The sequence below is a fragment of the Palaemon carinicauda genome, chromosome 8, assembly GCF_036898095.1.
Source record: "Palaemon carinicauda isolate YSFRI2023 chromosome 8, ASM3689809v2, whole genome shotgun sequence".
NCBI lineage: Eukaryota > Metazoa > Arthropoda > Malacostraca > Decapoda > Palaemonidae > Palaemon > Palaemon carinicauda.
In genome coordinates this window covers 136,226,412-136,241,217 of record NC_090732.1, presented here as the reverse complement: position 1 = coordinate 136,241,217, position 14,806 = coordinate 136,226,412, and the positions used below count along the sequence as shown (strand labels likewise).

Below are 14,806 nucleotides of genomic sequence, written 5' to 3'. Positions count from 1 at the left end.
AAAGAAGAAGAATGTCTAAAAGGAAGGTAGTACATGCAAAAACTAAGATTCTCACTTTAGCAGAAAGAAAAAGTATTCTGGATAGCAAACGGGCTTAGAAAAGATGGAAATATTAAAGTGACAAGTAGAGTATAAAAAAAGAAATGAAAGATTTTGTTTGAAATTATGAAATGGTGAAACTATAGTGTACTTAAAAACTAAAGAATGATAAAGAATATTAACTGAATGATATTTGTAAAATAGAGGTTAAATGAGGCCTTTGGCAGTAATCAATAGAGCAACAGATCCTGTCATTCATAAGCTTCCTAGAGTACAAGGAAACCTGATAAAGAAAAAGAAGACCTGAGGAATCAGAAATGAGTCTTACAGAAGTAGTATCCAAAAGTAAAAAGGATGCACTGCAGTATAATTATATTGGATGACACTTTGAAACATTACATATTGGAGAATTAGCATCTGGAATGCCAAGAAAAATGGTAAAACGTGATAATATTTTGTATAGAATAACCAATAACATAGTTTTAAATTAAAAACAAACTGTTTAAATTAGGAAATTATAGAAGAAAAATGAAAAGAAATTGTATTTAATTCTAATAATATAGTAGTACAGTAGAGGAAAACCAGAAGCTACTTTTATAATGAAGAAATCATAGAATGTGACACCTACAATAGGAATTGCATCATATTCATACTAGAAATTATAGAAAAAGAACTGCAATAAAGAAGGCATACCTCATGCATATTAAGAGTTTAAATTTAAACAAACAAGCACTTATGTGGAAATTTACAGAAATTTTACCTTTCATAGAATATATTGTACTAAAATAATTGAAGATATTGAAAAATCATTCACACATTACAGACAGGTAATCAATTAATTGGTATTTTTTATTCCATTAAGGATCAGTGGTAAGCTACTGCATACATGATCTTGAAGAACTGAAAATGAAATTAAGTAGCAACAAAGCCAATGGTGACAGGACAGAAGTAAAGGGAAACTGTGCAATCATAAAAGTGGTCACATGGGTATTGTAGAAATGGCTCAAGTGAAGTCTATACTCCAATCATAACAGACAATGCTATAGAATACAAAATCAAGGAGGAGTAAAAAGTGTTTAGATACCAGAAATATAATTTATAAAGAGCAAATGGGGAAAAAAAGAGATCAGAATCCTGTAGATAGATGAGTAGGGCTCAGAAGAAGTAGACCATTTCTACCTTGAAGAGACACTGGACAGTGAATTTGTAGCAGAAGTTGAAAGTGGTGTAAGTGAGAGTTGCCATGGTTGAAAAATGCATTGGGTGGTCAGGCCACTGGTCAAAAAAAAAAAAAAAAAAATTACAATTACTAAAAGAGAACTAACGCCAATGATTAGCCCTATAATACTCAATGTAGCAGATACATAGGTACTGAAAGAGGATTTTGATAATTATGAATCGATTGAGACGTTATGTTCAGAAGTTGAAAAAAAATTAAGAACTCAAAGATTGATAGGATATGGCCACGTGATGAGAAAGCTAAGGAAATGGCAAAAAAGATTATATATGACGTAAGCCCCATGGGAGTTAAGAAAGACTAAGAACAATACAGTACAGCTGAGAATGGAGGGAACTAATATCATGACTAGCCCCTCAAAATAAATAATGACAGTAATCATTTATGATGATGATCGGTTGCAGTATCAATTGAGCTACTACACCAGAGGCTGCCCACGTAGTAGTCAATGACACCATAAGAAAAGGGGCTACCTCTGGTGAGGGATGCTATAAAAGACAACTTCTACTGATAAATCTATTCTTGGTTGATAATATACTGTTCTGTTTAGTTTATTATAAGCAAAATAATCTTGTACAATAAATGAGCACCACAAAATTTGAATGACTCCATACTTTGCACACTTGATTACAATATTCAATGATGAGAATGCATTTTTGGGGGGAATTAAGAATTAAGCATACTAGCTCACTATGGAATGTCTTTCCCCAGCTAAACATGTACAGCATCTGATATTCCAATAATTTGTTTGGCTTACCCTGGGGAGCACAACAATAAAACTGTAAGACCCCTATTTTAATATTACAAAAGATCACCTCTTTAGAAAATCTAAATTACCATTTTAAATCAACTTTAATAAAAGGCACCAATTTTAAGGTACACTACATATGCTCATATCCATCTTATAAAGTACTAATTGTGTAAGACCATATTCTATTAAAGAACTTTTCCATAAAGCTCATAACATCAGTGTATCTATTGAACTTTTCCACAAACTAGTGTAAATATTGTGATTTCTACAAATAGAGTGCATCAGTTTGCTGACTCAAAAATACTAATGAGGACACTATTATAAAGCATGAATCAGATTATCATTAATCTCCAATTATGAGGCCATCAACATTTTCACAATACCCTGACCAAAAATATAAAGGTATTAAATTTCGTTTTATACAGTTTTGCACAAAACTTTATTTCTTTTGGGATATATGTAAAAAAAGGAATAAAAGTTAATTTGGAAATTCACAGTCAAGGTTCGGCCTCATTAAAGAAAAAGCTAAAAAACCATAATATAGCTTTGTAAAGATGCATGTACTACTATATATCCTGCAAATGAATGCAGTGGGGGATGGTTTTTTATTGTGAAAAACTGGTTACCCATCTACTATTTTGGTTCCTTATTCACCATCCACTGTGGGAGGTACAGTAACTTTAAATGAAATTGTGCAATAATTGATGGGCCACCAACGCGAGAACCTGTGCCGCTAAATGCGTGGCAATCTTTACAGAACAGAACAGAACAAGTAAGTATTGAAATTAACAATTTTATTTTCAAAATTATTTCAATTCTTAGTTGAATACCACATTGCCCCTCTTGGAGGGACTATGGTACTAAACTACTGTCTAAAAAATAGTGGGGCATGTCATAAAATAATAATTAAGTACTGTAGTTTACTCTGCAGTACTGTTCTTCAGATGGAAACTTATTAATGTAGATACATCTGGTTTTTATGAAATGATAGCAGGTTATAAGTACTTTTTTTGGGTTTAGTGTGTATGTCACTTTATAAGTTGAAAATCCGATCTATGTCAAAAACCACCTTTACATTTAGTCTTGGAATCAATTAATGATGAAGGGGTTATTACTGTACATCCATCTTTACAAAGTTTTATTATTCATACAGAGGGTAGATAGCAAATGAACTTCAACGAAGTTTCATAGAAATAACTAATACATTTTTTTTCTTGGGATTATTGATAGATAAATATTGAAGCTGTGTTCATGCAAGTTTTTTTCATTTTAGAAACAAATGCAGATAAAATAATACACAAATAGCAAAGATACCTTATACATACAGGGACATCTTTAATCCCTGATACTATATTGTATGTCTAACTTCAAATATTGTTTACCAGTCATGATCAAATAAGATAATCATAATAATCTTCATTACCTTTTTCTCAACTTCAATATGACAATAAATCTTATACAGTACATTGCAATGGTAAAGTACTGTACGGTGCACATTTTTTAATAAGACTTATAGTATTGTATAATTCCTTCAAAATATTTTTTTCTTGCTAAATTTGACTTGCAATTGTCTTTTTCACTATTAAACATGTCCAAAAAATAAAAATAATTATATTTCCTTTACTTGGAATTTGTGCAACTCAATAGCTACTGTGGGTTTCACATACTGTGCAAGCACGTTTTTGGGAAATAACTCTGTAATGAACATTCGTATCAGTACGAGATATTGCTAAAGTGTATAACACCCAGTGTGTTATTTTATGAGTTTCATGAATCATTAAGTGTTAAGAATAAGAACACACTTTCCCTGTACCAAGAGACAATATCTAAATTTCCTAAAAATGTTTACGGACACAACAGTATGAAAAGCTCTGCCTTCCCTCTACCTCGAAATCACCCCCTTCTTCTTTTCCTCTTCTTTCTTCCTTCACCTGCCCTCCCCCTCCCTTCTTTCTCTCATCTTAATACAGTAAATAGTTATTAGAGTGAGAGATATCTGAATTTATGGTGTAGTACTTGTGTTTGGTTACCTTCTCCACAATCATCATTTGGACTTGAGGCATCAGCTATATACTTGTATTAAAGAGGTGAAGATGGCCACCTTGGAACATATGTCGCCATGGTTGGAAAAATCTGTTTGTCATGCAACTTTTCCACTTTTTTAACAGAGAAAGCCCCCAATTGCCTTTGGATGGGTTGAAATAAGTAACTGGTTATAGTTACTCAATGTGTGTCAAATAAAAATTGAGCCATTCATATATATCTGTCTGTCTGTATACACACATACACATTATACATATATATATGAGAGAGAAAACTAATAAGGTCTAAAACAAACTGTATGGAAAATGTGATACCCTATAACATATTGGCGCTGATGTAAATTTCCAATGTTAAGAAAATTATATAACTCCATGTTATAAGTTTAAACTGAAACAACTCTCAGAGAGAAAGAGGGAGGGAGAGGCAGGTGAAGGAAGGGAGACCGAGGGGGTTCGAGGTGGAGGGCAGGTGAGGGAAGGGAGAACAAGGGGGTTTGAGGTGGAGAGCAGGTGAGGGAAGGGAGAACAAGGGGGTTTGAGGTGGAGAGCAGGTGAGGGAAGGGAGAATAAGGGGGTTTTAGGTGGAGAGTAGGTGAGGGAAGGGAGAACGAGGGGTTCAAGGTGGAGGGAGAGGGTAGGCAGAGTTATTTAATAGTGTTTTGTCTGCGACACCCACATTAGTAATGTAACAAGCACAAGCTAAATGTCTCATCACTGACAAGGCTGATCTAAAAGTTTTGTCCTCTTTTTCTTATATAAAATGAAGATGCTAAACTAAATTTATTATTTTTTTCCAATTTCATTATAAAATCGATATAATTATTATTTTATCTACAGAATTACAGCTGTGTAAGTACAGTATCTGAAGGGTTGACCACGTTTTTAAAGGGATTTGTAAGTAATACTTTTACCAAAGTAAAATTTAAACATGTACACAAAATATCTTGAATATACCCTGTATAATATTCTCAATGACAAAAAAAGGCCTATGAGGTGTACTCACTATTAATAACTGCACATATTTAAACTTTAAATTGTTATGATTAACTTCACAAATCCTGCTATGTTATACTTTATAATTCTCTTTATTGGTGTGTCAGTTGTAGAATGGTATACTCTATTTGCAATTATTTTCCATTTAACGTTTAAATGAGAAGGGGCCAGCATAGTTCACATAGTTCAACATTTGTATCAGGCTTCATGCAACTAATGGAAAGAGTATTGTATCTGATGGACAGAGGAATTTCAGAACGATGGTTTCAAGTACTTCTACAGGATATCTATAATTAATGAAATTTTAATAATTGAACAATAGCCAAGATTAAATTATTTCAATGTGAAAACAAATGACCATCTTAGGTAATGGGATTAACCACAGTCAATTTTACTTTCGAGATATATTTTGACACGTTTGTGTATATTACCCAATTTTTTCCTGTATTCAAATGTAACAATTGCTGTGATGAAACATTAAAGTTGCACATTTTACCAAGAGATAAGATATCCACTGTGACAGTTTTCAGTATATATATAATTACTGGACACCTCTTATCACCTACAGATGAAAATTGATGATCCTCCTGTTCATGAGAACTATTACAAGTATAGTACAAACATTGCAAAAACGACAAAACTAACATCGAACATTAATCTTTAATTATATACATATTCCAAATTTGTACTAAAGTTGAAAATACTTTTACATAAATAGGATGGAAAATACTAAGCATCTAGTTCCCCGTATGTTAGCAAAGTAAGGCCACAACCAAGATAAGCTCTGAGAAATGAAGAGAATGTGCCATGAATGAATTCTTCTGAATATTTTCCATAGGGTGGGTGTAAGTCAAGAATAATAAAAATAATTCAATATTTTACTGATTATTCTTGACTGACAAGTAGACTAAACAAACACATGCTTTCAGTATTATAATACGAGGACAGTATACAAAACTAGTTTTCTGCTAGGTTTCCTTTGCAAAAAACTGATATATAATACTCTCCACTAGCTATGGAAATATTTCAAATACAATGACAAGGTAATTCTCATATATTTCCTAATTAAAGGCACAGAATAGTTAAGCATTACTATATATTTGGAAGCACTACTCTAATAGGAAGTACAGTATTTATACTTCACTATGCAATGCTGTACTGAGCAACGGTAACTCTCCAAATTGGTTGATCAATCTTCACTCCCCTATTACCGCAGAGTAATACTGTACACACTTAATTTTTCCTTCTTTAATAAATAGGTTATAACTAGAGAAAACTATTCTTTGCCTTAAGAAATGTGCTGTGTCAATATATGCTATATATACATATAATAAAATTTTATAGTCACTACATTTGACTGTTAAAATTTCTATTCTCCACCAAAAGAAAATAAATGTACAGGAAATATTTACACCTAAAATGATTCACAATCATAAGTGATATATAAAACTCATTTACAAGTGAACTTATTTTGCATTTTGTTTTGTTCTTTAAGGATTTCATTATTGACATTTTTTTTACAATAAAGTGTTTGTATCAGGATTGAGCAAGAAAACAAAACTTGAACAAAATGCAAAACCATTTTATCCACTTGCAAGTCACAAAAATCTATAAGCTATTTTTGGTAACATTTGAGGCAGACGATCAGAGAACCAGCTTTAATACATAGATGAGAACTTAATATTCATCTTTATTGTTGTACTCAAACCACCATGTATGATACTATGGATGCTTTTTGAGAAGCAAACCCATGAGATGTCACAAAAATAAAGCAAAAATTTCTCTTAAGTAATTACCTATGCTTGACAGAGTGAAAAAACCAGTCAAGTTTTGTTGTCCATGCACCTCCATATGCATCACAAAACTGTTCTTGAAAATACTGGAGGGCTTGTTCTTCAGTTGAGTTTACTGCCAAGGTTTTACCCAAGTATGCAAGATCATCTGCACTCTAGAAATAACAAAAAAAAAAGCTTGTAAGAAATTTATACCACATTGTTGCTTCTCTCAAAATAAAGTTTGTTTCTGCTAGTCAAATTCTTGCTTCTCTCAAAATAAAATTTATTTCTGCTAGTCTAACGACCATCAAAAGTATAGAAAAAGGAATTTATATAAAAAAAAATTACACATACTAATTTAAATCTGGACTTGAGGTATCAAAAATTAAAGAAAAAAAAATTTGACAACTTTTAAGTAAGAAACAAGTTTGCAAAAAAACAGGATATTGTAAACTCCACCAATGAAATAAATTTTAAAAGTAATTCGTATTTTTCTTAGTCATGCAATCCCGAATCCTTTAATTAGAAATATCACTTCAGTGTGAGCTAGAATTGGTTGATAAAGTTAGATAATGAATGGTTTTCCAACTGTCGAGGATGCGGGGCGGGTAGTCCCGCTCCCTTTTCAGTCATAGATTCACCACCTGACGCCTCTCAAAGGGAGGGGATGGAGAAGGACTTAAACCTGGGGTCCTGTGCTTCCAGGTTCTGGGTCTTGGCCACAAAGTTTAGCACAAAACTGATGGAAAACTCCTTTCACCCCTCAGTGTGGGTGACTACATAAGAGTGACTGTGCACCTCACTTTCCCAATGGTAAAGCTAGCAGACAGTCTTTAGAGCCAGATCCCTGTCTGATGACCTCCTCAGAGGCTTTAACTGGGTGCAAGAGCCTTGAGGACCAAAGTGACGTCCCACTACCCGAGGCCTGGGGTCTCATATCCTGGCGTGGGCAAGTGTGCTTAATGAAGCTCCTCACTATCATAGATAACTGGAAGAAGAGAGGTATAAAATCTACAGATGAAAGACCATACTCAAGGCTGAGTGGTAGCCTATGACAGCCACAACAGAGAGGCCCTTGACCTGGATAAGGTGCATGAGAAAATCTGCGACCTAAGTTAAAGTTGCTCTAACAGGAGACATATCCCTTCTCAACACCAATCACAAAAGAGGGCCCACTTAACCTGATAGACCACTGTAGAGGACCTCCAGAGATATCCAGACATCTGTCCAGTGCCTCACAAAAAACCTGGATAGTCTTCAACTGTGAATGGGTGGTACATTTGAATAAACATATTCCTGACACGCCTCGCTCTAAGGAAGAGCATCCTGTCGCACCCTTATTGCACTGAGTGTTCCTGTGTATATATATAGAGCTCTGCCCACCAACTCTGCCATCTCTCCATATACCATCTGTTTGGTTACTTGCTGTGTAGTAAAGGTGTGACAGGGTGCATTTCCTCAGAACGAGGTGCCAGGAATTCCAGAGTCCAACTGTACTTCTCCAGTGCAGCAGACAGAGAAGTTAGAGTCACAGAGGCTGTTCTCTCAGGACCTCGACGAGAAGAGCAATAACATCGGGAGACAAATTAGCACGAGGCCTTGTGGGCGCCACCCGGGGTTATCCTGAATCCTAGTATAACTAACACTGTTGATTACCAGAAGGATCAGGTTGAATGGCGGACCGGAGCATACGTCCAAGAGATCTCATGGGTATTGCAAAGTGTCTTTAAATAATATCCATGGGTCAGGAGCAGGAGAGCAGAACAAGGGGAGTTTACTGTTCAGCTGTGTGGCAAACAGGTCAATCCCTGGGGTCTCTCTCAGGGCAAGATGATTTTTCGCTACTAGAGGATGTAGAGTGTGCTAGTACATTTCTCTTGGCTAGACTGTACCTCACTGATAACTCCACAGCATTAAATGCCAACCACATGTGCATCTCTTTCGTCAACTTGCAAAGAAGGCGCAAGACTCTGCCTCGTTGCTTCTTGAGGTAGGTTACTACGGTGATGTTGTAAGCTCATCACCGCTACCAAGTGCCTCCTCAAACATTCTTGGAATGGTTGCAACCCTAGGAAGGCTGCTTGCCTCTCGAGGTTGTTGATATGTAGATTCTTTTCCTCTTAGAATAACACCCCCAAACAAGACCAGGTCGTCCAGGTGTGCTTCCCACTCCTCCTTCGATGCATCCAAGAACAGTAGCTTGTCCGGAGGTACAGAGTTGAGTGGGACTCCCATGGTGAGGTTCTTCTCGTCAAGCCACCAGGCCAGATCACTTCTTGCCCCACTGGAATAGGAAGCAACAGGGGACAATTGAAAAGATCCCTGGCGGAGGTGCCCAGGAGGAACAAGCTTCTCCGAGGAAATTTTACTGAGAAGACTGTGACAAGGGTAGCTGGAACTTCTGTATTGGAAAGTAAAGGTTGTGCAACCTCCCTGAGCCAGCTGATGCAATCATCAATAGGAAAAACTCACTGCTGCCATGTCTATCACCATGCAAAGTTAAGAGATTCGATTTCTCTTAGTTTACTACAATCCCAATTTTGTGGCAAAATGCAAGAATTTGATCTAGATCCTGAAGCAACTGCCTTCCTCTGAGGAGGCCAAGATCAACCAGTTGTCAAGATACTGTACGTATAGACGTATCCCTCGTGCCAAGCAGCTACCAAGGTGAACACCTGGGGAGCCATACACTGTACCGCAGGGAGAGAACGGAGGTATTTCTGAGATGACTAATGGACAGGTACTTAAAAGTAGGTATCCTTCTGGTTTATTGATAGTAGAGACGAACAAACTTGTGAAGAGGAGAGAGGTTGATCACCAGTCTCGGCCCCCAGTTGTCTTTTCTAGCACGAAGAGCCAATTGTAGAAGCCTAGTGATTCCCTTCGAACAACTTGGAATGCATTCTTCTCCAATATCCCTTCAACCTCTGTCCACAAGGCCAAGGCTTCCATGGATGTTGCATGCTCCATTGGAAACTCAATGAGCACTAGAGATAGCGAGGGACAGTGTTCAAGGAAGGGTAGTAAGCAACCATCCTGAAGGATGCTCGCCACCCAAGACTTGGCTCTGTCTCTGCCGAATTGCCCAATGACGAGACAAGCAAGCCCCTATTCTCAGTAGCGAGGGAGAGGGAACCCCGGCATCAGCTATTTCCTCGCCCTTTGCCACCCTTCATGATAGGAGCAGGTTGGTGTGCTCAAAAATGCTGTACACGCACAAGCTTTTTTTGGGAAGAGGTTGTGGGAGCATGGGGAGGATCCTTCTTTGATCTCAACCCTAAAGGCTTGGCTACTGTCTCCTTTGAAGTGTTGGAGCCCCTGATTCCACTGCCAACTGCACACAACTCTCTGACTAGAGAGACATGGCACCCCACACAAATGAATTCCTCAACGCCAATGCCACCTCTGAAGTAAGTTGTTTTGAGAAGTGAGAAACAACCGTTTCCAGGTTTTCAAAAGCCAATTAGCCCATAGGTTTACAGACTGGTGGGCAAGGAAGGTGACCGCCTTTACACCCAACGAACACGAGGCTCTTTTACTTCTCCAAAGCCTCAGGGGTTGACAACCTCATCAACATTCCAAAGTACAACGGAGTAGCAGCATCTTGCTTGATCTGCTAGAATGAAGTGTATTCTCAGACCCGTAGATCTGATCATCCAATTGGTCCAGAGTCAAGTACACAAGATCTGACCAAGGCAACTCCGAGGGCTTTAATTCTTTAGGAGCATGTAAGGCACTTTCGTGCTCTTATAGAATTAAAGCCAATTGTAGATCAATGATTTTAGTCCTTCCCAAAGGTGGTGCCACCAGGCCATTGCACTCACAAATGAGCACAAGGCCCTTCACAAAAGAACCCTCAGACTCAGGATAGTCTGCCTCAAAAAGCTTCAGACTGCAGTCCTAGAGACAGCCTGCCCCCGAGCACCCTCGTTTAAGGCAGCATCACAACGAATATGACAAATTTGGTAGTGATTTGTATTTTTCCTAAAGATACAAACCTGTTGCTATTTATAGGAGATATTACTTTCGGCAAAGCTGAAAGACGAGTCATTAGATTTTCAGTGAGGGTTAACCACCCACCCGGTAGTTGGGGGGGGGATGATGGGGGGTAGTAGCTATCCCGCTCACTCACACACCTGGGTTAAGAACCCAGTTTGCATGGTGGTATGACTTTAAGGGGGACTGGTGCTGGTGGGCCAGTTTGTATAAATAGCTACAGGTTTGTATTGTTACGAAAAATACAAATTACTTCCAAATTGTTTGTTTACTTCACTAATACAAACCAACATTATTTGTAGGGGGATGACTTACCCTTAGGAGGGTGGAAGGCCGTGCCAAGTGACTTTTTGGCTTTGACCAGGGTTTTCCCCTTTGTGTTTTGCACATAGTGGAAATCCTACACCTGGCTAAAACCGTGCTATGCATAGTTTGTGGCCTACACAAGCTGTGTGCTCTGTGATACTAGCACTGTGACTGGTCCAGGTAAGAGTTCTGCAAGCCATCGGACTCTTCCGAGGGTTCCATGGACGTTACCCATTCCCACCTCGCCAGGGGTATGGGGACGTAACAAGTATATCTATCTATACCAGGTTATAGAAAGGAAATGGTTTTACCTGCAGACAGTGGAGGTTAGCTTTGCAGAGTACCGAAGGTTCAGTTACTCCACAGGGTGGAAGATGAAAGAAAGAAAGAGTCAGTCATTCTCAGTCATTCATCCAAGACTTAACCATGGTTAAACTCTACCCTCCCTCATCTGCTACTGGTCCATTAAGGAGCCTGAGGTTTTAACACCATTTATTGTGTAGCCACCACAGTATCCATGGAGAATGTCTCCATGTTTCTGTGGGTCACGTCTTGCAGGGAGTGGGGCAGTGAAGGTCATTTGACATTTCTACACGCTAGCTAACAACGCCTGCGTCACATAGTAGTCTTATAAATGATAGGCCGTATTCCTGCCCCTTTTGTTATGAGGTCCTAGTCTATTCTATGCGGAGAAGTAGAAGGATTCAATACCTGGTCTATGACCTTGCAAATCAGTTTCGAGAACATGTTCTTGGTGATCTTTCTCTTGACTTTCCCCATGCTGACGAAGAGTGCTGACACTCGGGGGAGAGTTCTTGTAGTTTCTTTGAGGTAGGACCTCCAGTTTCTCTTTGGCCTAGTAACCGATGATCTGGATCATTGGTCATGCTGTGAAGGACTCCCAGACTGAAGGGTTCGGATTTTGGGATCCGAGCTGCCAGAAATGGGGTTCGCCGACTCTCTTGGCTGAAGCCAACATGAGTGGGAGACCTGTCATAGAGGTCAGGTGAACATCTGCTCCTGGAGTCCTGAATTAAGGTCTCCTTTTTGATTAAAGGTCTGTAGGCTTGAAACTCTGTATGAGGAGGGGCGATGCCGACATGGAGGAATGGTTAATTCCTTTCGGTCTGAAGGCAAGGCTCAAGGACCAACGGTGGCCTTTCATTGCCGAGACCGAGAGAAGCTTTCCTCCTGAAGGTAACCGAGGAACTCCCCTAATGCTAGGATAGTGGCATTGAGGGAGGGATACCCCTTCCATAATATGAACAGAGTACACTAAGCCTGTAGAAGATCTATGCAGGTATCCAGGCATCCTCTTTCCAACCTGTTGCGGAGGAGAGACTTTGAGAGAGGAGGAGCTGGATAGTCTTCAGGCATGAAGTTGCAGCAAAGATATTGCCTTGTGAAAGATGTTCACATGTGGCTGTTAAAGTTGCCAAGGAGGTCCTATCGGGATCTCCATCAGAAGTTGCAGATGAGTCAACTGGGTGTGACGAGTCTGCTGGGCAAGACGAGTCTGATGGCCTGTTCCCAATGATTAAGGACGGGTGGTGGATGAATACAATTCCCGTAGGACCTCTCAGGATCTACGTCAGTAGGAGAGACGAGTCTTTTAACGAGACAAGACTGCTGATGACAAGGCCTGCTTTGAAGGGCAAAGGCGAGTGAACCCAATTCCCATCTGAGGAATACCCCGGAGGGGAGACATACCAGGAAAAGGAGATTCTCTCGCGAATGGGCAAGGCGACCACCGTTTGCTGCCACTGTCGGCGAGCCGTCCAGCAAGCAGGAAGATTGCTACACAGTGGCCAAAAGCAAAGTAGGTTCTCAACCCAGGTGTGTGAGTGAGCGGGGTAGCTACTACCACCCCAACCCCACTAACTAGCGAGTGGGTGGTTAACCCTCGCTAAAAATCTAATGGTTTGTCTTTCAACTTCCCTGGTTTGTATTAGTGATGGAACAAATGACTGTTCTGTCTCAAGGACAGAGATAGGCATGTAATTTTGGGCTGATGCAAGCGATGGTAATGAGAGAACTCCTGGCCTGGGACCCCGCAGAACCAGAAGTACCAGATACTTCTCCTCCTGCAGATTGGGGCAATGTCAACCACGATCTGTGCTCCGAGGCACAGGGAGCAAGGCTCTCTGCCCCATATTTTTGGCCAGTCAAAGCTTTACTTTCAGGTGGGCTCATGGCTTCCAACTCCAGCATCTTGCCTGCCTGGCTGGGGGCTACTTTACCAGACTTTCCCTTCTTATTAAAGGGAATCATCACTAGGGACACTCAAAACTTTGATAATTTTGCAGGGGATACTTGGGGGAGGGGATGTAGATTTAGCTATCAACTTGATCAAAAAGATCATAAGGGCCTACTTAAAAGACCTAAGGAAGCCCAAGCTATCCTAAAGTCAAATTCGTTTCCAACAGCCCACATGGTCACATTATTATTATTATTATTTGCTAAGCTACAACCCTAGTTGGAAAAGCAGGATGCTATAAGCCCATGGACCCCAACAGGGAAAATAGACCAGTGAGGATAGGAAACAGAAAAATAAAATATTTAAGAACAGTAACATTAAAATAAATATAAACTATAAAAACTTTAACAAAACATGAGGAAGAGAAATTAGATAGTGTGCCCGAGTGTACCCTCAAGCAAGAGAACTCTAACCCAAGATATAGTGGAAGACCATGGTACAGAAGCTATGGCACTACCGAAGACTAGGGAACAATGGTTTGATTTTGGAGTGTCCTTCTCCTAGAAGAGCTGCTTATCATAGCTAAAGTCTCTCTTCTACCCTTACCAAGAGGAAAATAGTCACTGAACAATTACAGTGCTGCAGTTAACCCATTGGGTGAAGAAGAATTGTTTGGTAATCAGTGTTGTCAAGTGTATGTGGACGAGGAGAATCTGTAAAGAATATAGACTATTTAGTGCATGTATAGGCAAAGGGAAAGTGAACCGTAACCAGAGAAAAGGATCCAATGTAGTACTGTCTGGCTAGTCAAAGGACCCTATAACTCTCTAGCGGTAATATATCAACGGGTCTTCTCTAGCCTCCAAAGGGGAGCGGCAAACGCTAGAGGTTCCCATGCACAAGTCTGACCCATAGATCATTTTAATGTTAGAAAGTCATCAAAATATTGCATATAAAAATGACATCTGATCTTTTGTTGATGAAAACCTACAATTTAAGGACTAAAAAGATTACTGTAAACATGATGTCTCACAAACTGAAAGCAATGATGAGTTGCCGAATAATCATTACTGTATTTACAGCAATATGATATATTGATTCAAACATTAAGTAGTCTGAAACACTGAATGCTACAAGGAGTTGCTGAATAATTATGACTGTATTTACAGTAATACTATCAGGAAAACATCTATTTGAGTAGGCTATTGTGTTGCTTTTCATCCACATTAACTCATTAGGAGTAATTTGGGTATAAATCACTTTGTTTTTTATTCAATTTCATCATCAAAATTTTTATATAGAACTTTCTTTCATAGGGTTAGCCATGCAATGAGTCTTCACTGTCTTCTGCACTTGACAGCATTAATCAGACCACTAACTTCAATTTCTCAATGTTAGATTGTACATACTGCACTCTAAAATATAATACAGTACTGCCATATCTTACATTAAGTTTTTAATTAGTTCCAA

General features: G+C 38.9%; 1 protein-coding gene across 1 annotated transcript in view; it reads right to left on the bottom strand.

The window, feature by feature from the left end:
- Positions 1-538: 538 nt before the first annotated feature.
- Positions 539-14,806, bottom strand: part of LOC137645462 (phosphatidylinositol 4,5-bisphosphate 3-kinase catalytic subunit alpha isoform-like) — a 99,400-nt gene continuing 85,132 nt past the window's right edge. The window contains exons 15-16 of the mRNA XM_068378267.1: positions 6,859-7,010; positions 539-1,314 (exon numbers count right to left, since the gene is read on the bottom strand). Of these exons, the coding sequence (XP_068234368.1) occupies positions 1,215-1,314; positions 6,859-7,010 (252 nt within the window). The 3' untranslated portion in view covers positions 539-1,214. The remainder of the gene's footprint in view (positions 1,315-6,858; positions 7,011-14,806) is intronic.